The 25,636-nt window shown below is 32.9% G+C and overlaps 1 protein-coding gene across 1 annotated transcript; it reads right to left on the bottom strand.

The window, feature by feature from the left end:
- Positions 1-3,944: 3,944 nt before the first annotated feature.
- On the bottom strand, positions 3,945-9,868 carry LOC125583024. Its single transcript, XM_048749553.1, has 2 exons — positions 9,064-9,868; positions 3,945-4,219 (listed from the first exon to the last, which is right to left on the bottom strand). Exons 1-2 carry the CDS (start codon positions 9,866-9,868, stop codon positions 3,945-3,947), a joined length of 1,080 nt encoding a protein of 359 aa, XP_048605510.1.
- Between the last annotated feature and the right edge of the window lie 15,768 nt (positions 9,869-25,636).

The raw sequence follows: 25,636 nt of genomic DNA, 5'->3' as shown, positions 1-25,636 counted from the left end.
CTCTCACGCAACCGCGCACGCTCAGTCAGGTATGACGATCGACGCTGACAAAGACAAGCAAACGCACGATGGGACTTCCGTCAATGCCAACGCTGAAAGAACTCCAGCTGGAAACGTATCCACGGTCACTACGAACGCCGTGATACTGGACCAGATGAAAGAAATGTTCGCCTCCGTTCAGGAAAAGTCGGACGAACAAGGAAAGCTCGTGGCCTCTCTCACAAAACAGGTGGAAACCGTAATGGCGAAGGCCAAGAGTAAAAACCCGCGCGGGGCTACAAGAGCTCGCAGCGGCAGAAGACTCAATTTCGAGACTCCGAGCGATCGGGCCACAAGAGCAGACAAGGATTCTTCAGGTCAGAACCCTGAAGAAACAGTCCCGCCAGGCGCACAACCGACCGCGGAGAACCTTCCACCTCCCACCGGGAGCAACGAAGGAGGCGGTTTCGAGCGGATCAATCTGAACATAAGCGACCAGTCCGATCACTCGGACGGAGGTGCTGATGTCCATCCGAGAAGAACGCAAAGCCAGTCCGCTCGGTAGGACGCGTCGTTCGAAAAGGCCATGACAAAGGAAGAAGAAAACCTCCATTGGGTAGAGCAGGAAGAACTGGCCGAGAATCAGGCTCGGATCCACCGCAACCAACGCCGATAGGCTCACAAGGCTGCTAGAAATCCTAATGAGATCCATGATCTCCGCGAGTACATCGCAAAAACTGCGGCAGAAGTCAAGGCGGTAAAGTCGTAGATTCACCACGCGACAAGCGCTGCACCTGAGATCGACAGACTTCTCGAGGAAGCGCGGAAAACTCCGTTCACTGCCCGGATCACGGAAACTAACATCTCAGATCCTGGGAAGATCAAAATTCCCAACTATGATGGCACCACCGACCCGAAGGGGCATCTGCAGTCTTTCCAGATCGCGATGGGAAGGTGCAAACTCAAGGAACGCGAACGAGACGCTGGCTACTGCCTCCTCTTCGTCGAAAACCTGAAAGGAGCCGCACTCGAATGGTTTTCTCGTCTGAAACGAAACTCTATCGGAAGTTTCCGTCAGCTCGCCTCAGAGTTTCTCAAACAGTATTCCATGTTCATGGACAGGGAATCCTCAGACGTCGACCTTTGGAGTCTATCTCAAAGAGAAGACGAACCACTTCGCGAATTCATGAACATGTTCAAGCTGGTAATGGCAAGGGTCACTGGAATCAGCGACAAAGTGGCGGTCGACGCTTTGCGGAAAATTCTCTGGTATAGGTCGAAACTCCGGCAATGGATATCCCTTGAAAAACCGAGAACAATCCAGGACGCTCTTCACAACGAACCGGACTTCATCATGATGGAAGAAGAGATGAAAGTCCTCTCCCAGAAGTACAACCCGCAGAAGACGTCCGTGAGAAGGAAAAACCCTCGTAACGACATGTATGTCCACCATGAGGGAGAATATCTCCAGGGTGAGCATAATTACGCTATCAACTCCGAACAGGGAAAGGCTTCCGGAAATACCTGGACCATGAACCAGTTCAAGGATAATTCCTACTGCGAGTTCCACCAGACCAGATGTCATTCCACTATGAACTGCAAGGTTTTTGGCGCAAGGATTGCTGCGAAGCTCCTCGCCGGCGAAATTTGGAAGGTCACAGGCAAAACTGATAAAGATTCCCCCGAAAACGACACCCGCGAAAATCAGTCGGGCGAAAACGCGGAAAGAGGCAGGATAACCGAGGAAACGACAGCAGCCGTCGAAGGGTGAGTATGATCATCGGGGGATCGTAATTCTATCATGATTCGATCTCGTCGATCAAAGCTTATGGACGGAGGGGTTAGACGAGTTCAAGCTGGCCGGCTCGGTCCCCAACCGACGACGCCCCTAACGACAAGATCGTCATCGAAGAGCGGGAAACCATCGGAATCGACAAACCTCAATGCGACCCATTGGTTATCGATCTGGTAATCCGAGACCTGGAAGTGGGAAGGATCCTTATCGACACGGGAAGCACAGTCAACGTCATCTTCCCCGATACCCTCCGGAGGATGAACATCGAACTCGGAGAAGTCGTCCCATAACCAAAACCTCTCACTGGTTTCTCAGGTGCAACGTCAATGACCCTCGGATCAATCAAACTCCCAGTGATGGCTAAAGAGGTGACAAAAATCATTGACTTCGCGGTAGTCGATAACCCGGCCATCTACAATGTCATCATGGGAACTCCTTGGATCAATGCCATGAAAGCGGCACCGTCGACTTACCACCTTGGCATCAAGTTCCCAACTCCAAACGGAACAGCGGTAATCTGGGGATGCCAGATTCAGTGTAGGCTCTGTTTCTTGGCCGAGCATAAACTACGACAAACTTGGAACACCCCCGCGGTTAACACGAAGCGGGCTAAAAAAGCTCAAAACGCTCCCGAGAACTCCATAAAAAGTGATCCAGAATCACCCGACCAAGCAACGACTCCAAACAGTGACATAGTCCCCGAGTCCATCGCCTTGCCAGCGGACAGCCCGACTCCTGAGACGATCGTCGATCCAACTGAAGCCCCATCTGCTGAAGTAACCGGAACGATCCCATCCAGCGAGTAGGAACACCCGCAGCAACAAGCAGAACTACGACATGGCTTGATCCTCGAAAGAGGTACGTAGGCAGCTTGTCATAGCGATAAGTTCAGCTATCCCCCTCGTTAAAATGGGGGGGGGGGGGTACGTATACTCGTATACTCCCACAAAGTCCGAAATATCCATGAATGTACTCGATATTTTTGAAACTTTTTCAATAAATTCTACCTTCTTCCGATCTTACGATTCACTTGCAATAAGTCACAGTAATCTAAGGTTGGCCTAAGAAACGCTCAATATAAGGGCATACCGTCCAAGCAGTCCTTGAACGAAAATTAATTCCTACATAATTCACACATACTCATGGTCAAGCAAGACCGGAAAAACGCATCTTCTATAAAGACGAAGATCGTAGCCATCTCACATCAAAAGACATATCTTCGAGTAAGCGAGACGTCGCAAATATTTCTCAAAAGATATTATCCAAATACAGAGTCTGTCTGTGACTCTAAAATACAAAATGCCCGTCGATTGGCCCCAACGGACAAGTCCAAAACGTTCTCTAAAAAAGAACTCGTAGTCAAACCTTTCATAAAAACTAAAGGTTCTCTTACATCCGACAAGGATACCATAGCGCGCTATACAAGAAAATCCAAGATTTTGGTCATCACACCAGACGTTCTCTGGAGAGTGCCCGATTCTTCCCACACAAGTCATATAAGCCGGCGCCCAGTCGCAGACTTTAATCGGAAAGAATCAGGTAGAAATCGCCAACGGGCAAAACGAAAGCCGATTAGTCGTCGCATAGCCTTAGAGCCGAAAGTAAACCTAGGTCTTTCCCTAAACTCAGTCCTACTTGTCCACTAACATCTCAAGGCATGATATCGAAACTGATATGAGATCTTAAGACATGTCTCATCGTCCACATCTAAAACGCTCACGAAACTTCGTAAAACTCTTAAACGTTTTCGAATACCCTCGAAAGAGCAAACGAACGGAATGACAAATTAAGAGTTAAGATACGAAGTGACTACTCGTTGTCTTTCCCTCGACACTTGGCAGAAGTATAAACTAAAACCCATAGAATGCTAAAAAAACATTCGTTATATATAAAAAGGCCGCAGAGCGGCTGGGATTCGAAGCCACCAACGGCCAGTCCCGCATACATAGTCAAATGACCTCGAAAGGCCATAGCACACTCAAATAACGAACGGCCACACTCGGCCTAAAACACTACACGAAATCTTGAGATAAAGGCAAAGGGAAAACAATCCCGACGACCTTCAGAGATCAAGGTCAAGATACCCGGAAATCGAGGCTCCAAATGAGTCCACAGGCTGATCCACTTCTCCTCCCTCATCCGCAGCATCAGCTCCCGCTTCCGTCGTGTCTTACGAAACCTCGATGGGTTCCCAAAGCTCTCGGACTCTCCCCTCGATTGGAGGAACCATCGACTCGGCCTGGGCGCACCCATCCATGAGGCCCGGCATCTCAGCAACCTCGGAGAGAAAATAGAAATCAGCGTTCTGCGACTTCCAAAGGGTACCAACCGAACCGCGGATTTCGCGGAAGTCACCCACGTAGTCTTGAGCGTCCTTGAAACTCTTGAACTCAGCATAAAACAATGTAGCTCTCCTCACTAACTCAGCAGCAATCGTCCTCCTCCCTATCCTCTCCGCACGAATGAGAGCTCAGGAATGGGACTCAGCCTGTTTGTGCTCTCTCTCCGCAACCTCATTCTCAAAGCGGATGAACTTCCTCGCGATCTCTTCGGCCTTGAAGTGCGAAAGACGCGCAGACGCGCCTCTCTGAAACTTCAGTCAAGTGTTGAATTAAAGACCCGCATTCCCTACACGAATCAAGGGTCAAACATTGAAGCGAAAAACGAAGAATCGCCAAAAAAATAATTTTTCAGAGACTAAACCTCGTTGATTAACCGAGAACCCTTCCGCGACCACTTCTCTCCTCGGCGCTTCATCCAGTGACACTGCAATAGTAAAACTGAGAGGAAGGTTGGCAAAGAAGTCGTTCAGAAGGGGATCCTCACTGCATTCTGGATCCTGTCTAGGGTGAAGGAATCCCAAAAGAACGGACCGTTGCAGAGAAGATCGCGCTTAGCAAACAGGTCTCTGGGGATAGCGGGGAGGATACTGTTCGCTGCAAAAAAAAAAAAAAAAACCTACTCCACCTATATATATGAAAAAAGTTTACTATTCATTCTCGGACTTTCGACAAACGACTACGTCTAATTCCATCAAAATAAGTCATACCGCAAGCTAGGACCTCACACCCATGTCCACAGATCCTAGCTAGCTGGGGGGCTAACTGTTGGGGTTAAAATCGGTCACGACGGAATCAATGCCTGAAAGTTCCCGGAAAACCAACTCTCGATCGATCCTTGAAAACTAGACATTCCCAGAAAACGGTTAATCAAGTAAAAGACAGTTTTTCGCGGATGCGAACCGAGGAATATCGAGAAGAGGATCAGTCTGGATGAGGTCTCGATCGCAAGCGAGGACCGTCTCAACCGAGGTCACCTCGCCCCTGGGCAAGGACGACCCGCACCGAGGTCACCTCGCCCATGGGCGAGGACGACCCAAACCGAAGTCACCTCGCCCATGGGCGAGGACGACCCGCGCCGAGGTCACCTCGCCCATGGGCGAGGACGACCCGCGCCGAGGTCACCTCGCCCATGGGCGAGGACGACCCGCGCCGAGGTCACCTCGCCCATGGGCGAGGACGACCCGCGCCGAGGTCACCTCGCCCATGGGCGAGTACCGACCTCCCGTCCCGAAACCGTGCATCCTCGTCTAAGTTCCCATAACACAATCCTCGGACCCTTGGACGCAATACCCATGTCTCGTCTCGCTTAGGATTATCAAAGAAAGATTTCGGGAAAAGTTACAAAAACTTGGTCGTCGAAATGGATTCCTGCTTGCCGTATAAAACGGCTACGATTAGCTTGAACACCAGTTGCCTTAACTATACGGGGAATTGGAATCCTTTCGGAAAAACCAACGGCTGTTTCTTAGGAAAAATCGTAAAAACGTCCAAGTCCCAAAACGGCCCAAAAGGGACCTGAACAGCGGCTAAACGGCCCACTTACGATTTTAGAACATGATTGAGCCTAAGGCTGATATGACGGTCTATTTTGTATTCGCAGGAAAAGATAAATGTCAAGTTTCCGAAAATAATCATGAAGGGTGATGAAAAATGGAAAAGCCCGTCTCGCGACGAATTTGGCCCAGGAAAAGGTGCAAACCGACCTAGAGAGAGTTTATAAGGAGGGCTTAAGGCGAGGAGCAACAGAGAGCTTTCTCAGAGCAAACTTAATACTTAGAGCAATTTAGGCATTTTTCCGTTTTTACTATCGAGCTGCGACTCGACTAGGTTAGAACTTAGGTGGCTAGACTAGCGAACGTACCGACAGCTCTCGTGGCCTAGGATCTTACATGTTGTTCACGCTCAAACGCGAATTCGGAAATAAGACCTTTTTGTTCTCTTTTCGCTCTTTTACGATTTATTACTTTCAACTCTTTCATATTGATTGTGTTGTGCGTAGCCCAGCAGATAACCGGGACCTTCAGGGAAGGCTAAGTTAGCTTGGCTTTCCTCCGATTAACAAATCTCGACGGTGTGAATTCCGGTTCCCACATAAATCATTGGTGATGAAATATTAATATAAATATTTATGAAATTGGACTTGAGAGATTAAACCAATACTGATGCTCTTACAATACTGAAACTAAGTTTCTCTTCTAGAAATCATTTTTATCGGGGGCAATAATAAATATCCCTTATATGCTAAATCGCAAATCACCTAACAAATAAAATAATGACACATGAAATTTATTAAAAAATTATAGAAAAAGTAAATGTAGAAAGATTCTTTTACACGAAAACAAATAGCTGATTTATAATCTCTATTATCTTTCCCACTCCCACTATATCATGATCCCACAATCTTTGAAACCGCTAACCTTTCTCCCTATAAAATTTGACATGAATTCTTCTCGACATGCTATGATTTCATTGACTGTCTCTCTTTCTCTTTACGAGAGTAATAAAATTTCAATTATCACTAACAAAGACATATCGATGACATCTGACAGTCGTATCAACATCACTAAGTCTACTATTCTAAATTTAGATGGACACAGTCTCCGGTCAACTGGTTAGCAGATAAAGGTTAAAATCCAGGTTAGTGAGACATAATCATATTGAGTTTTCATGAACCTTTTTCTCTTCTAACTTACGTATGAATGTTTTCATTTCTGCTGCTCTTTTAGATATTGGCAAAAGCTATATATTTATATGCAGTATTGTGAATATGTGATGATAAGGTAAACGTCAAATTATGTCAATACCATTTCTGAAATTGACTAAATTATTTCTCTGTTTGTTTGAATTCGAGAAAGGAAAGTACGAAGCTCACGTTAAAGATTTACAAGGCCCCCTCCGTAATAAAAAAGGTGGAGAAACGCTAGGGACTTTCATATTTACTATCTAGATCATGACATAATCTCAGGTTGGTTTTCTTTACATTAACATTAGTATATGTTTTAATAACTGTACAGAGATATTATTTTTGTTTACTTTCGGAGTTACATAGACATCTATTTTTATTTTCTTATATAATGTTACCAAATTTTGTAGAGTAAATATACAACTGAAAATGTAAATAAACACACATGGAGAAGACCTAAAACTAGGTCTGGGCATAAAATCCATAATCCGAAATCTGAACCGAACCCGAACCGGAAAATCCGATCTGTACCCGGTCCAAAATATAAAAAATACCCGAATGGATCTTGTAAGGTTGTACAAAATATATCCGAACCCAAAGTGTTATTAACCAAACCCAAACGGGTAACCCGAAAATTTGAAAAACCCAAAAAAATCCGAAAAGATAACCGAAGAAACCGGTCCGAATATCCAAACTAATATACAATGTAATTATATGAAACATGAATATATACTTCAAATATCCAATTTCATATTTATTTTGATATGGTATCTAACAATAAGTATTTAAAATTTAAATAACTACTTTAAATACTTAATTATATATAAATAAGTATAACTATGTTTTTATTGTATTTTATTTTTTTTTGAAAATTATAACTGTGTTTTTTGCCCTCTCCCCATATTTTGACCTTGAGCTGTCACCGTCTATGTATTTCGTTACCTTTCTGGTGTGCGATACTTCTCACCATCACTGGAAAAAGATTCACCTCTTTCTCTTGTTCTTCCTTACTTTCTTCACCTGTGAGATTATATGGTATTTGTTGTAGATAAAGTTTATGAGTTTTCAGTTGTTCGGTTGATTCTCACGTCATTGTAGGCTGTTCCAGTCAATATTGACAGGTCTTCTTCTTCCTTAGATTTCAGCTGATGTTTGGAACTGCGTCTCTTTGGTTGAGCCAGAGTTTAGTCGTCTTTGATGTTGTATTCATCGTTGTTGGCTTATCGTCAATAGTGTCTCTGTTCGTCTTGGTTTTTAAGATCTATTTTTTGGTGTTCTGGTTTATATGCTCTCTTTTATGGCTCGAGGACGGCTCCATAGTTTTCTGATTTCGTTTCGTCTCCCTTTCCCTCTCTATTCTCGTATCTCTTTGCAGCTTTCATCGCATCTCTGGTGGCTCTCCTTTTCACCATGTTTGCCACTTCAGGTTTGTATAATGTTTTCGTTCGTGTATGCTATGTGGGCTTGGAAGGTTATTTCTTGTCTCAAGTTTAGTCTCTAATTTCTCAGTGGTTGTCTTTCATTCTCCCTCTCTCAAATTGTTTCCTTTCTTTCTATATTTCTCTTGGTATAGGTGTGCGGAGTTAGTCTCTTGGAGCTTTGGTCCCTTCTATCCAGAACTTTGTGGTTTTGCACTTGCATGGCCGTCTTGTATGTTCTTGTTTAGTTTGTGAGGTGTTTCTTACCTTTTAGCTACTGGTTGTGATTCTAGTGTTTTAGCCATATATCTTCCTGCTTCTTGGTGGCTTTGGCCTTTCAATTATTATTCTTTCTTTGGCCTGCTTTCTTAGTTATTTGCGTTGATGCTCTAATTTCTTATTCTTAGTTTGATTATCTTATGATATTAATAGTGAAATAAATATATAATTTGTAAATGAAATAATAAAAATTAGTAAAAATAATAAAATGGTGAAAGTTTATGCCATTTTTAATTGTGAATAAATTAAATATTTAAAATATATTTTTATTCTTTTATTTATTTCTTGAATTTTAGGGACCAATAAATATGAGAAATATTAGATAGTACATAATTAGAAATTGATGGAGCAAATTGTAATAATTTAAATGAAGAAGGATTTAAAAAAAAACATGAGGACACGTGTCAACAAACCCCCCCCCCCCTTTTTTTTTTTTTTTGATGAAATTTCAAATTTATTGATCATACAAGAAAGAATATATGTACAAGCCTATGTGGTTACAATTGAATAATAAGAGCAAACAACCAAATTAAGTATCATGAGCTCCAAACCACCTTTGCATCAGACCTTGCAACCTTGGCCTTAAGTAATAACGCGTAGACATGATGCGGTTACGAATTGTCTTGTCCACCAATCTAGCAATGTGCTCAACCGGCTTTGAAACATTGTTGTGGAGTCTCTCATTCCGTTCTCTCCAAATGTAGTAGATAGTAACCTGCAGCACAAGTCTGAGCAGAATAAATGTAAGCCGATCATAGTGACCTGTCAAGAGCCTCGTGATGGTAGTATCCCAATCAGGATCTGGGTCCTTGCCAAATAAGTTTCCTGCAACTTTGAGCCAAAGTGTGAATGTGTACGGACAAGCAAAGAATAGATGATCTCGGGTTTCGTCTGGCTCCCCACAGTAGAGACAATATTGTGCTTGACCCCACTGCGCAGTGCGATGTCCAGTTGATAGCCTGTCTCTTACAGCCAACCACGTGATGAAAGCAAATCTCGGCACTCCTTGCTGAAACCAAATCAGCCTACTCCACATTACTTGATCCTTCTTCTTTCTAATATTACTCCAAGTGTTCTTGGAGTTAAACCTGCTGCTATAGGTGTCGTCTCCATCTCTCCATAACACCCCGTCAGACACGTTTGCAGTCAAAATTAGTGGGAGCTCTCGAATGTCATGAACAAGATCTTGAAGGAAATGGTCACGACATCTACGAAATCTCCACTCACCATCTACGAACACGTCACAGATCCTAGCACTCCTTCCAATACCCAGTTTCTGAGTCCCTATTTCACCCGCTAGGTCAATCAGTCGGCCCTTAGGGTGCCACAAATCTGTCCAGAATCTCACACTACAACCGTCCTGGATCTTCATACGAATGAAACCTTTTGCAAGAGGACGAAACCCCCCTTCCACATGTCATAAGAAGGAAAAAAGTCAACTTTATATATATATATATATATTTAATTGTGAATAAATTAAATATTTAAAATATATTTATATTCTTTTATTTATTTCTTGAATTTTAGGGAACAATAAATATGAGAAAGATTAGATAGTACATAATTAGAAATTGATGGAGCAAATTGCAATAATTTAAATGAAGAAGGATTTAAAAAAAAAACACGAGGACACATGTCAACAAACCCCCCTTCCACATGTCATTAGAAGAGAAAAAACCAACTTTATATATATAGATATATATAGATTTAACTGTGAATAAATTAAATATTTAAAATATATTTATATTCTTTTATTTATTCCTTGAATTTTAGGGACCAACAAATATGAGAAAGATTAGATAGTACATAATTAAAAATTGATGGAGCAAATCACAATAATTTAAATGAAGAAGGATTTTAAAAAAAAAATATGAGGACACATGTCAACAAACCCCTTTCCACATGTCATAAGAAGGAAAAAAACCAACTTTATATATATATATATATAGATATTAGAGAAATTACCTAGACTAACTCTCATTCATCTAAAAATTACTAGAATAACTCATATTAAATTTAAATTACTAGACTAAAATGAGGTATAAGCAAATTTACTAAAAGCCCATTACTAATTTGATGAACTGCAAAACTGCCACATAAATAAATTAAAAAATTGGAAAATATATGTTAAATTTGAAAAAACAAAATCGACAAAAACAAGAACTAGAAACAAACCTTGGTTTTGACGGGTCTCTCTCTCATGACGACATCAACATAGGACATGAACAATCTCCAATCAAGAGTCGCTGTCGTCCCTATCCCACTCCGACAACATCTCCTACGTCATAGCCGCCGTCGACAACTCCTACGTCACAGCCGCCATCGACACCTCCCCCTCAAGTCGCCATCGTCTTTCTTTTGTGTAAACCTAGATCCCAATTTCAACTGTAAGTGCTAAATCATCCAATTCCCAGTAGTTATTACACTTTTTTAACATATATTATTTGATTGAGATGTTTAATTTCGAAAACCCTAAATCTCAATTTCAACATTCTTTCACTTTGAAATCTCTCGACTTTTTTTTTTCTGTAATTAAAGTTTGGTTATGACAGACTCTTTCACTATTGTTTATTGATTGTGAAAATTTGTAGACTCTAATTCCTAGTTCGTTTACCGCTTGATGAAAATTCAGTTGAACCCATGGTCATAGATACCAAGATTACTCACAATTTTTCTTAAATTGTGAAAAAAATCCAGTAGCCTTAATTATTCATAATTTTGTTTCTGCTTTTTTTCTTCAGAACTTCGATTATGAGACTAGTAAGAAATTTTGCTCCTAGAGAAGAAAGTAACTTGTTAAGTGCTTTCTTTTTCAGGTATGGTTTCTTCTTCAGGTATGAGAAAGTATCCTCATCGTCAGTATGAGGTTGGAAAAACCCTAGTTCAGAGTAGAAGCATGAACCATAGTTGTTATCTCTCCAACATTCAAATCGTGAGAGAAGAACTTGGGGAAGATGTTTGGTCTGAGTTGAGGGAATCAGCTATTAGAATTATTGTGAAGCTGAAAGAGTTGCATTATATTTGGTTTGCGAAAGTTATATTTTAAATCGGATATATAAATCTCCGTAAAAAATAATTCGAACAAAAAAAAATTGATCCATGAGAAAATAAGTTGACCACGTAAATCTATCACCTCTAACAAATCTGCTAATCATTCCACATATATATGCTTAAAAATCTGTTTTATAATCAAATCGGACAATTAAATCTGCCGTGTGAACAAATCTATCGTTTCTAAGAAATTCTGGCACCACTTTAACGGTAGATTTTTATTTCTTCTCAGATTTTATAAATATATTTATTACTCGATAGATTTTGTTTTAAAAAATATAATTTTTCGTCGAGGGTACTTTGGTAATATTTTTTTTGTATAACTGTGTGAAAGGGCAAGTTTGACCAGAAAAAATATTCTATTAATTTTGAAAAAACATTCATTCTAGTAATTCTTAGATCAATTAGAGTCATTCTAGTAAATTTCCCTTAATATTATTATTGACTCCATGGTAATTTTAACTACCTTTTGGGTTTTTGTCTTAGTGGAGATAGGACAATGCTTTTCCGTGGATCTTATAAATGATTAAGAAGAATATGAACCTGTTTTTGTTAGAAAGAGGGAGTTTCTTAGCAATCAAGACAGTTGCATAGTGTTGAGAAGATAGTAACCAATGGTTCACCGCTCTGGAGTGTCGTATCAATGAACAGACTACGAGGGAATGTAACATAGGATTATATCATGGTCCAAGAAACAGAAGTTAGCAGGCGCTGCAATCCGCATGGATTGTTAGAGGGAGAGGTTTTCCTACACAGTAGAAGAGCATTTGCCTTTATTGAATTTGTTGGACCGGTTTTGGTTCAAGAATTTGTTGACTATCAAGTGGCCAGTCACCAGTGTGATCAGCAGCTGTGATTTTCATTTGTTTGTTGTCTTAATGGTCTTTAATTTGGGTTCTGTTTATCATGGTTTAGGTTCCTAAACTTTTGTTTTGTATTCTTTGACACTCTATAGAATTTCTTCAGCATTAAAAAAAGTTTCGTTTCAGATGCAAATCCTATTATATATTTTTCTCAAGAAACTGGGCCCTAAAAGTGAATAAAGACGGTAAAAGCTCGAGACCCATGGTAGCGTTTCCATAGACGGCTGGGAATAGAGGTGCCATTGTTTTAGCAAGCATTAAGAACAAATCACCAAACGTCACCAAGTTATTGCATGCATGCATGAGTTGATTAGAGCGTGATTAGTCCGAGCTCTTAATTTGGAGTTATTAACTCATGATTTGATATTTTTGATATTTTTTTTATATATTTTTCGTCTAAAAACCGATTTTATATCTCTTATTTAATCCGGATTAATCATGGTCTTAGAGTAAAAGAAATATAATATGTTTTATACGATCAATCAAGAGAATGAATAAAGAAACCGTTAGCCCAAAGTCCTAAAACCAATTCATCAGACCATTTACATAAAGTCCAAATTCTCATCAGAAACTTGTTCGATAAGCATGCATTAGGCCCAAACTAACGTCCAACACCAGAGATCTCCAACCTCATCTGAAACATACGTGTAAACTTATCTCGTGAAAAAAAATCTAAGAAGAGAAACATTAAACATAAATCATGAGATCATTCAACAGATCCGAGAGAGTTCACACTAAAAACCCATAAAGCAAGGCTCATAAGCATCCCAACTATACATAAAAATCAAAAGAAATATGGAGATAATAGTTGGAATAGTTACTGAAATAAATCTGGATGATATATGTAAGATTACATCACATAGCACATATAGGAAAGTAAAACATGGAGATTCTAATGGTATTTATAGAAATGCTGATATAGAGGCTTGAGAATCTTGGAAGTTTATGTGTCCTTGTGTTGAGATATGTGAAATTTTTGGAATTAATTTGACATTGTGCTGTTGTCATGACACATGGAGAAATTTGAGAATCTAGAGGTTACTTTGTCATTGAATTGTCAAATCATATATTTTTGTAGGTATTAGAGTTATTATCTAATTTTGTGAATTAGTCCTTGTGTTTTAACGTATAGCTTTAGGTATCTAAGATCGAATATCTGTATATGATGGTTTTGTTGAATACATATAGCGGTAAGGTGAATGTATTTTCTGTTCGTATGTATTGAGTGAGTTCAAAATAAAAAAAATGAATTTACGTAATTTAGTTCGTAACACTTTTTATGATATTCATTCCTGACAACATGGTATTTTAATTTTTATTGTTCTTATGTCGTTTTATTTTTATTTAATATATGTTATTTTTTTTTTTGAAAAGAGTATATATATGTTATATTGCATTTTAGGTTTTCATTAATTCAACTTAAATTTAATTCAACTTAATTACGACCACTCCCTCAAGAGTAAGAGACATAGGGAATAAGAGGCATCTGAAGTCGATAAAAGAGCGAAGGGATGAGATAGAGGCTCGAGTGTGGTTCACCCCTCGGTCTATTCTGATATGGGGCTCAGCTAACGCGTTAAACATCACCATTAAATATTTTAATAGTAAAAGGAACAATTTCATTCATTTATTTTTAAAATAGAAATATACTATTGAAGATATTCTCCATTATCATATTTAAAAGAAGGAAAATAAAAAAGTCTAACGTAGATAGTAGGCTTTGACTGGTAACGGCTCCATGAATGACAAAAAAAATAACAAAAAATAAATAAAAATTCATTTTCGAAATTTTAAAAATAATTTTTTTTTTCATTTATTCTTTATCATAATTGAAGAGGAAAAATTTTCTTTATAAATGAATTCATCAATGAGAAATAGAAGAAAAAAATGAGACAGACATGTTTAATTAGTTGACTAAAAAATTAATCTACTTGATATAAAATCTGAGGAATCAAGAATTTACCATAAATTTTTTTCATCAACGTCGTCACCTATTGAAAATAGGTGTTCAGGTTCTTGACACTTGATTATTATTTTATTTTTATTTTTGAAAAACTATAGTCTCTTAATAGCTGATAAACATAAACAACCATAAACCAGCGTAGATAGTTTAAGTAGGTGTTCAAATTCTCGACAAGAGATTACTGTTTTCATTTTGTGTTTTTTACTAAAACTACAGTCTCTTATATAGCCTATAAATTAAGTGTCTTCGATTACTGAAAAAATTCTTGTCTTTTTTTAATCTACGAAGAAAATCTTGTATTTAAGAAAATATTAGATTTTACCCGCACGTATGTGCATAAATTATTTTTATTTATAAATATATTTTATATTATTACAAATGTTTTAAATATAAAATTTTCATTTTAGTATTATATATTGTGTAACTCTATAATATTATTGTTTATATTTCATATTCAGCATTATTAATATATAGTAATTTATTTAATACAATTTACTTTGTTATTAATTTTTATCACTTATTAATATAATTTCGAGTAGGTACAATAAAATAACAATCTGAAATAATCCAATAGAGAACCTCTTTCAAAATAGTTTTTTCTTTAAGTTATACATTTTACATATAATACATTTTTAAAATTTATTTGCTTATATTAAAGAAAAAAATATGTTTAAGATAATTTATATTTACATGCTGCGTTAAAAAAATATACTTTTACATATATCATTTTAGTATTTTAGGGATTTATAAGTAAAAACACTGTTTTCTTTAAATAATATAGCCCTATTATTGTAGTAAGTTGTATACATAGTATCATTTATAATATTCTTTTAGTAAAACATTGATTTAGGATATTTTTGGGTGTTATGATATTAAATTTTCTTCTTTTTTAATTAAAATTTCAAAATATTAGATTGCATTAATTTTTACAACATATATAGTTTGTTTTTTCGTGGTGCATTTCAAAATTTATTATTTATTCTTTATTATCTATGATTTTATCTTTTGTAAAATTTGAAGTATATTTTTAATATTTATTTTCAAGATTTTATATTTTGTCAAAAGTTTTTTGGAAAATTACACAACTATTTTTGAGTCTGGAATATTACATGAATTTTAATTTATTTTTTACTACATTAATATATTATTTTATAAAAATATTTAAATTTTTGGTAATATTTTCTAAAATATTTCTAAACATATTTTGTTATAGTTTTAATAAAAAACTTATTTGTCATTGATATTTTAAATGAATTATTATATTTCATAGTTTTCTAATAAGATATTTTTAAATAGTATATTTATAAAAGTTATTATATACTATTATATTTTTGTAGATAAATTCTTTTAACAATATATTGTTGATAGTTTCAAAATAAATAAAATAAAATATATAGTTGTAGATATAAAAGTTTAACCTATGTTAATACACTTATTTTTGTATAAAATGTTATATAGTTTACGAATTTTAAACCATTTTATTGATGAGTAATAATTTTTTTAATAAAAAATTTTTAAAAATAAAATTTGCTAATTTACTTATTTAATTTAATTTTGCCATATTTAATTCATATAGCACTTTATTTTTATATAATACAGAATATAATTATAATTTTTAAAAAGAAAATAGCATAGAATTTTTATTTTCTTGTCTTATAATAAAAATTTAGTTAACATTAATTTACAATAATATTATATTACTAATTACGAAATTAACTAATGTGTTATTTATAAAATGTTTAAATTTTTAAGTAAGATATTGTTAGATTCTTTTTCAATAGATCTTGTCTATATTATTAAAAGAGAAGTACCCATTTGAAAATGTTCTTACTTCATTAATTAAACTCCCTATTTTTTCCTTGTTTTTTTCTGTTGCATTTATGAAATATCCTAAAACGAATAAAACTGCCTAATTTATTACTTGTCTTTTGAGTAACATTAATGAAATATGCTTAAATGAATTTAAACTTCCTATTTTATTGTTTGTCTTTTTGAGTTACCTTAATGAAATATCCTTAAATAAATTTGGACATAATGTCATTTATTCAACAAAAAAAAGTAATGAGTTATCCTTACGTGTATAATTTTAATAATGGAGATTTTAAAAAACATGCATCATTAAAATGTTACCTAATACATACAACACTAATATATAAAATGCATCAATAAAACTAGAATTTGACTCACACAATTGTACGGATATTATTTTCAATTGATTAAATTAAAAAATATTTATTTATTCAAAAAATATTTAAGAAAGACTATGTTTTTAAAAATTATATGGTATTATTTGCTCATAACTCATTTGTCATTCGCTAAATTGTTAGAAATAAAATTTTAGCTTAATATAACTCATTTGTCATTTACTAAATTTATGGTTTTTATTTATATTTTTTATTATTTAATTATAATATTTTCATTTTATATTTGAAAGAGAATTGAATTTTCTTTCAAACAATTTTTTTGTAAATGTATTTTTTTAAAAATAATCAATTTAAATTGTTATTATCATTGAATATAATTATTTTTGACATAATTTGAGTTTTCGTTTACATCAAAACTTATCATTATTTAGGATAATTTTAATTTAAAATGTAATTTTCATATTTTTCAAACAAATTCTAAAAATATTTTTTAAATATTTTGTTATAATTTTTTAAAAAATATTGAGTTGCATTTCAAATAAAAAGGTAAAGATATTAAAAATATTCTAATTAAAATATATAAAATTTAGTTTAGTTTTAAGGAAATAGTCAAAACAAAATTACACATAAAAAAATATTGATTTTTGTTAACTCGGCGGATCATTATTTATATGATATCGAAAGCGAAAGAAAAATTTATGTTTTTTCAATTATCTAATTAACTATGTATACTCATTTTTCTATATGTTTTATATGATATCACACATTCGTAAAAAAAATAGATAGTTTAAGATGCAAAAAAAAAATTTACTTAATGAATATAATATGAATGAATTTTACAAATACATCGTTTAATAAAATAAATAATTAAAAACTGAAAATTCATATCCGCGCTGGCGCGCGGATCAAGATCTAGTTATAATTAAAAAAAAATAAATTTATAGTTGGTTTATAATTAATATAAAGAATCAACTATGTTATATTAACTAATTATTTATGTAGTCTTACTATAACTTGTTAATACTTAATAGTAGATATAAATAGGACCCTTAATTAATATATTAGATTCTGCTATCAATGTGTCATTACCATAAGTTGGAGTACGACTGGTATTTACCCAAAAACCGAAGAACTGAAAAAAGGTTGAAACCAAAACCAAAATCGAATTCACACATATCTAAATTGTTTTTACTTTTTTATACTTGAAAAACCGAGAACCGAATCTAGACCAAAAAATATGAAATATGATTTATATATTTAAAAATATTAATTATGTTTAGTTTAGAAATAACCAAATACTTATAATTACCATATATAAACTTAATATTTATATTCAAAAATATTTAATAGTAGAATTATCCGAATAAATTTATCATCTCAAAATCGAATATCTGATAATTAAGTCAAATAATTCGAACTATCAAATATTTTACCCAAAATTATACAAAAACAGAAATCAAACAAAACCGAACCAGGTCTTATGATATATGACCGGGTGATTGTGGTCGAGTGGTAAGGAGACGGGACTGAGACGCCAACACGTTTCAGGTTCGATCCACCTGCTGCGCGAAACTAAGTCACAATTATATTGGTTACCTAACACAGATATGGGTCTATGCTTTAGGGTCCATTTGAATACCCGGAGAGAGGATCTATCTCTGGGCTGCACCTTTTCTTGGGGATTAGTCTGGGGCTCTCCATAGATTCGGGATACCCCCAGGTTAATAAAAAAAAAAAAGTCTGATAATATATGAATGGTTCCTATATCTCTATCCAAAAGAACCAAAAAATAAAAAATAAACCAAAAATCGAATGCTCTAAGTTGAAGAGCCCTCATTGATCTTAAATCCTAAACAAACTTATACTCTTTTTGAAAAAAAAAGATCATGAAAGAAACTTTGCACTGATGCTGCAATTCTACAAAACAAAAGACGTGAATCGGTTTATTGTACTGTAAAAAAATAGTACAGTATAGACTCTATAAATTAATATTCAGTAAATTAATAAACACTATAAATTAATAAAATTTTTTGGTCTCGAGTTGCATCAATTTAAAATATGATATAAATAGATAAAATAATAAAATAATATTTTTTATAGAAAATTCTATGTAAATATATGGTCCAGTTAAAATTATAAATTAATATATATATATATATATATATATATATATACACATTATAAGTACAAACTAAACATTATATTGTTGGTTTTATATCCACAATGAAATTATCTCTATTTTTTCTTAAAATTTCAATATATTTTGATAATATTTAGTAAAATTATATATAAAACCACATTTAAATTTTATGAAACATAAAATATAAACTAAATAATAGAATAAAACAATATTAAAGTCTAATTTCTAAAATTTATTTTATGTATATCAGTAAAATGAACTATTTTTTATTTTATAAATAAAAGTATTCAAAAATAGAAAAACATCTAAAAAAACTTTTTGTACATTAATAACTCTATAAATTTTAATAAAATACTATAGTCCCAACATTATTATTTCATAGAGTTTTTACTGCGTAGATTGTTGCAAAAGGTCGTATATTGCGATAAATTTCGACTAAACCATGACAAACGACGAGCTAATCTAAGTTCCACATTCCAATTAGTTTGGTTGGTAATCTTCGTAACCAAATGAAACGTGAAATATAAATCTAACATCGCATTTCTCCTATACTGAAAAACCTTTGGCTTCATCTGAATAAAACCGATTTTTCTTTAGAAAAAAGCACAAATTCTTGTCATTGCAGCGTGGTGCCACACTGTTAACGTCGCCCACTTCCGCCATCTATAATGGTCCTTCAGTTGTTTTACTCATGAACCAAGATTTTGTCTTTCATCCACATGTTCAGTGTCTCGTTATTAGGCATGGACGTTCGGGTACCCGCTGGCGTTCGGATCGGGTTTTTCGGATTTCGGTTTTTTTTATAACACCTCCCAGGTCTCATTCTAGTAAATTTGCAAGTACGGGTCGGGTTCGGATATAACACATCGGGTTCGGATCGGTTTTGTATCACATCATAGAACTCATAAAGTAATCATATATCATTCGGATTTGGGTTATATCGGATCGGTTCGGATATACCCGAAATAAAATCTAAAATTTAAAAGTAAAATATAAGAAATATAAATATTTATTTATATATAATTAAGTATTTAAGATAGTTATTTAAATTTTAAATACTTATTGTTAGACAACATATCAAAATAAATATGAAATTGAATATTTGAAGTATATATTCATGTTTCATATAATTATATTGTATATTATTTTGGACATTCGGATCGGTTTCTTCGGATATTTTTTCGGATTTTTTCGTTTTTTCGGTTTTTCGGGTTACCCGTTCGGGTTCGGTTAATAACACTTCGGGTTCGGATATGTTTTGTACCACCTTACAAGACCCATTCAGATATTTTTTTATATTTCGAACCGGATACAGATCGGATTTTTTGGTTCGGGTTCGGTTTGGATTTCGGGTTACTAATATTATGCGTAGGCCTCCTCGTTATGCACAAGTGTTAATTGGGTCAGTTCAGACCCAAAAAACATATATGACGACTTTGGTGGTTTAGGTATGGGCCCAATACAAATGTTCTAATTGTTGTACCTATTATTATGTCTTCTAATTTATACCAACGTAAATTGGATATTGATCTATCCTACCCATCCTAATAGCACTTTCATCGTTCACCGTAGCTTCAGTAAATAATTTGTAAATTTTGGTTGATGTGAAAACATTTATACCAGTTCTACAAAACATTTTCCTGTATAAATAAAACCGAAACTATCCTTAAACGAAAAAGTAGCATTGCATTCTCGTGAATATGCAATAAGTTTTTTTTTTTTTTTGAAAAAGGGCATGAATATGCAATAAGTTAAAAGGAGCTTAATTATAAATCTAAAAACTCCAGAATGCATGCTTTTTTGGAGATGCTACGTACCCACTGACCGTAAGATTACCGTGACTCCTATCACAATCAAGCCTCAACTTTCTTCCTCCATTGTTATTTTATTTTCTGTAATTTTATATGTCCTATCAAGTGATCCGGTAGGTTCTAGAAATAGTTGATTACAATTACCTCCACTATTTGAAATATTTTTCAATTAATACCAGAGAATAACCAAATCGTTTTAATCGTTTATTACTGTATTACCGTAGAAACTATTTGGACCGAAAGACAAACCCAAACTGATGAAATAAGAACAACTTTGTTCTCAGTTGGAATCAAATTCAAAACAGATGAATTTACGTCATGCCCCGAATTAGCCCTTGCCACCAGACTTCAATTATTTGGTTTATTTTGTGGATCTTAACTAAGCGTGAATATTTTCTTTGTTAAAAAGAATTTTACATGTTGAAAAAATATATTTCTATTTTTGAACCAAGAAGTTTTGGGATTTCTGAACTGCCAGTTAATACAAAAATCTTATTAGAGTTTCCCTTTTCATATCAGTACAACAATGAAAACCCATGCTTGATTATAATATTTATTTCTTTGAATTATCAAATGAATGGATTTAAAGCTATAAGTATCACTGAAATATAAATAACCAATCTTTACTTAGGGCCTGGATAGTGTAACCGTAGCGGTTGCGGGTGTTTGCGGATGCGGATGGTTGTGATTTTAAGCATTATTAAGAGATTTGTACGACGGATACGACAGTTAAAAATTGTTGCATTTACGAAATATTTATGACTGGTTAACTCCCAAATGCAACAATGGTTAAATAATAAGTAACAATATTTATATTATAAAATTATAAAATATCAAAAAAAATATTACTATAATAAATATAGAAAATATATTTATAAAATTATACTATTATTTTTTTTTAAAATATAGAAAATAGTTTTGTTTTAAATTTTTACACTACGAATTAAAATATAATATATAAAATTTAGTATTTCTATCACTTCAATTTAACATTTTAATTGAATATTTTTCTTTTTATATTTATGTAGTTTTAAAAACAATATTTTGCTCTCCCGCAAACGTTAGATTAAACCATTTTTTTGAATTTAAGAGGTTTAGAGCGGTTTGAAACGATTTATAGTGTTTTATGATATTGTTGCAAAACATCAACACCCGTTACCAACCGCAAAAACTGCATTTTCAGGTGGTAGCAGCAAAAGCAATCATGCCCTTAGATGTGAACTAAAGTTAGCAATATATTGGAGCTTTAATTGATTTCTTTTCAACTTTAGAAAAAAAATGTAGTATTACAATGATTTATGGCATGATTACCTTCCTTAGTAAATTTTATATAGTAAATTCTATTTTCTGAGAAAATAGTACTCCTCTGTCTCAAATATAAGATAGTTTGTAGGTTTTCCTTTTTGAAATATAAATGTTTTCCATTTTTAGAATAAGAATATATATATATTTTTTTTTTTTTTGAAAGTTTAGTAAGATATGACCTTTTCTTTAGAAGTTTACAAAACTGCAACTACAAAAATAGTTTGAAATACAATTTTAATGGGAAATGACATATACACTCTTATTATTTTCTATAAAAAAACTCTCAAAAGAAAACCTTTGATTGACAACATTATCTCTTATGATTTATTAAACAACGTACTCTTCTATGTTCAATGATAAGTCTGAGCAAACTACCTAGATCAAAGTTCTAAGCCGGGTCCGATACAAATTTTAAGGTGTTAAACCGAATCCAATCTGACATAAATATCAGAACGACACCTTATTTCCTGTATTTGATGAACCAGATCTGAACCAAACTGAATCAAAATTTTACTCGTATTCGAAAATATCAGAAGCATCAATATATTTATCTAAAATATTATGTATATTAATACTTCTAATAATATCACATATATATTATTTGAGAAACATTACAATTTCTTTTTGTAGTCATCACTAGAATGATTCTTAGAATCATTAGAGAAATATGTTGGTCCATCTAATTATATAATAAATTTTTTATTAAACTAACAATAAATTCATTATTAATGTAATTTATTATTTCCTTAAATAAAATTTACGTAATTGTCTAATGTGGCTAAAGTATATATGGCAATTAATGATTTTGAATAATAAAGATTTGATAAAAATTATTGTATCTTCTATCATATTTGTTTAATATTAAACTATTAAATAAATTAAACAACCACAATAACCATATAATAAAAAAATTAGATTTTTCTGTATATGTTATATTTTGAATTTTTAAAAACGACTATAAATTACTAAAACTGTTAAAAGTCTCACATTCAAATGATTACAAAATTATATAAGTAAAAAGTATAATTTAATTAATTATTAAGATTAATATATATATATATATATATATATCCTTTTAAATTAAACTATAAACCATATAAAGTACATAAATCTTTTAGTTTCAAAATTTATTTGAACATTTTTTTGGTGAAAGTTTTGAACTAACATTGACAACTTATTTTTTTTTTAAATTATAAATTATTAAAACTATTAATCTCACAATGAAAATTTTGTTATCAGTAATTTATTTATTTTTCTATAAAAGATACAAATGATCAAAAAAACTATATGAGTACAAATCATCATTTAATAGACATTAATATTAAAAATATACTAAAATATACTATGTATGTTAGTATCATTTAAATTTAATTACATATCCTATCAAATATTAAAAAAAATATTTTTAGATTAAAAAATTGATTTATATGTACGCATCAATTTAATTATATATTTAATAGTTGCTGACCTTTAATATATTAAATAATTTTTATATATAATGTTTATTCTGCGCCTTGTTTGTAAAATATAATTATAACATCACTATTAAATCTATAGTGGATCGAAGATGAATTTAACACACAGTCTTTAGTTTGTGATCTTGACTTTTCTTGAAAATTGCCAACAATGTAAATCTGTTAAAGTATAGCCACAAATGAAGTCATTAATATTAAAATGCATAAAAATTTCGCCTTGCTCCATGTAATTGATTCGCCAAAAACGCAAAGCTAAGAACATTTTATGGTACTTAGTCAACCTCCAACTTTTCAGATCAAAATCTTGGAAAATCTCTCATGAAGCTTCGCATTCCAATTCACACCCACTAAGAGGGTGATTGGTAGTTGCTGTAAGTGCTGTCCACAGTCCTATTTATTTTTAAAGCACCAAATTCAAAGCAATCAAGCTTTAAATTTTTTTTTGAAACCACAGCTTTTGAAATAACCTACAGTTGTACAAGTGCTCTGCAGAGCCAAATATCCAAAGCAATTTTTTAGTGCTTTCCATAAAATTCTACAGCAATAAAATCTAAAACCACAACAAAAAGTTTACAGATTTTTTTCTACAGCAAAAATTTTAAAGCTACAGCTCTTACCGATCAGAACCTAAATAGTAGTGTTGGTGACATACATAGAGGATGACTTTGAATTTTAAATCCAAGTTTTATGAACATATGAGTTTCATCTTAAAATCAATTTTAGACACATGTTCACGAAATATCTTCTCATAAGAATCATCCAAAGAGAGAGAGTTAAATATCCTAACGTAGTAACCCATCCAACGACGTCTACAAAATTTGAGCAACTTGGGATGTTAAATTACTTAAACATAACATATTCATTCCTTGTAAATAAACTGAGAATACATACCAGACGTATAAGTGTTGTCAACATTCCTTTAGAGAACTCGTTGGAATGGAAAACGTTCAAACATAGGTTTTCAATAAGTGAAAATCTATAAAATATTTGACTACGTTTGACTAAATCGATGTGGAATCGGCGAGGAGTATTCATTCTCAATCCAACACTTGGTGTAACTTCAAATCGCCGGAAAGTCCTCCATCCGTCTTCATCTAAATAGTCAAAGTAGTGATTCTCCACTAAATTATAAAAAATTCTTACTTCGATTTTACAACCCTAATTTTTCCATGGAACTTAAACAAAATTTCTAGTACGATAAAACAACAAATAAATATAACTTAGAATTTACATTTGGTTCACCAAGAATAAGATGTTTTTCTTTCAGATTAAGCTGACTTGTAGTTTACCATACTCGTACTATCTTTACCCAAACTTCGACATTAGTTGATTTTTCACTGAAGTCGGAAATTGGAGTATTCTTGTGTGCCATGAAATTCTTGTCTCTGTATTTTTCTCTGATTCTTGGATAATTGAGAAAGAATTGGAGTATTAAAATATTTGATAGAGACATTTGAGATTGTTCTTTTGAACAATTTTAATTTTACATGGGATATTAAGCTGTGTACTACAGTTTTATCTAATTTATAAATTCATATAAATACATATTTACGTAACTATATATATATATATATACTTTTAAAAATGATTTATTAAAATTTATATATGATTTATGAACTTCTATAAATAATTATACGCACTTATAAATTCTACACATGTGTGGAGTTATTAAGCTATATGTAATATAGTTTATATGATTTATAAAATCTAACAAATGTACATTTATTTGAATTTAAACTCTCTTAAATGTTGACAAAAACTCTCTTAAGTGATTTATTAACTCTTATAGATGATATTTTATAAACTCTTATAAATTATTTATAAAAATTTATAAGGATTAATTTTATAGTTTTATTTATAATAAATATTCATTAAGTTAGGTGTACTAGGATTTTATTTACTCTTAGAAATAATTTATAAACCCTGTAATAATGTTACTTACGTGATAATTAATAAAATGGTTGACAATTTTATAATTTTAATAATGATTTATAAATATTAAGAAATGATTTTAAAACTTTTATAATTTTCGAAGAAGTAAAATTTTGTTAAGTTCTGTGTAATACAATTTGTATACTCTTATAAACAATTTATACACTCTCGTAATAATGTTAATTTTCTTACTTTTGTGATTATTTAAAAAAATCTGATTTGCGATACATATTATTTTATTTTAATTTTTCATGTTATTTGTCAATAATTTGGTTAACTAAATCATATCTAGTAGTTCTTATACTTTCTTATCTATTATAAACATTTATATTTTTATTTGTTATGAATCTTAATCTAATGAATATATACACAAGAAAATAGTAGGTATTGATATAAAACGTAAAAGAAAAAATTGATAGATATATGATTGGTACGTTGATAATATTTTTAGCTTTA

The sequence above is a fragment of the Brassica napus genome, chromosome C3 (genome assembly GCF_020379485.1).
Source record: "Brassica napus cultivar Da-Ae chromosome C3, Da-Ae, whole genome shotgun sequence".
Lineage (NCBI taxonomy): Eukaryota > Viridiplantae > Streptophyta > Magnoliopsida > Brassicales > Brassicaceae > Brassica > Brassica napus.
This window is presented reverse-complemented; position numbering and strand designations above follow the sequence as displayed.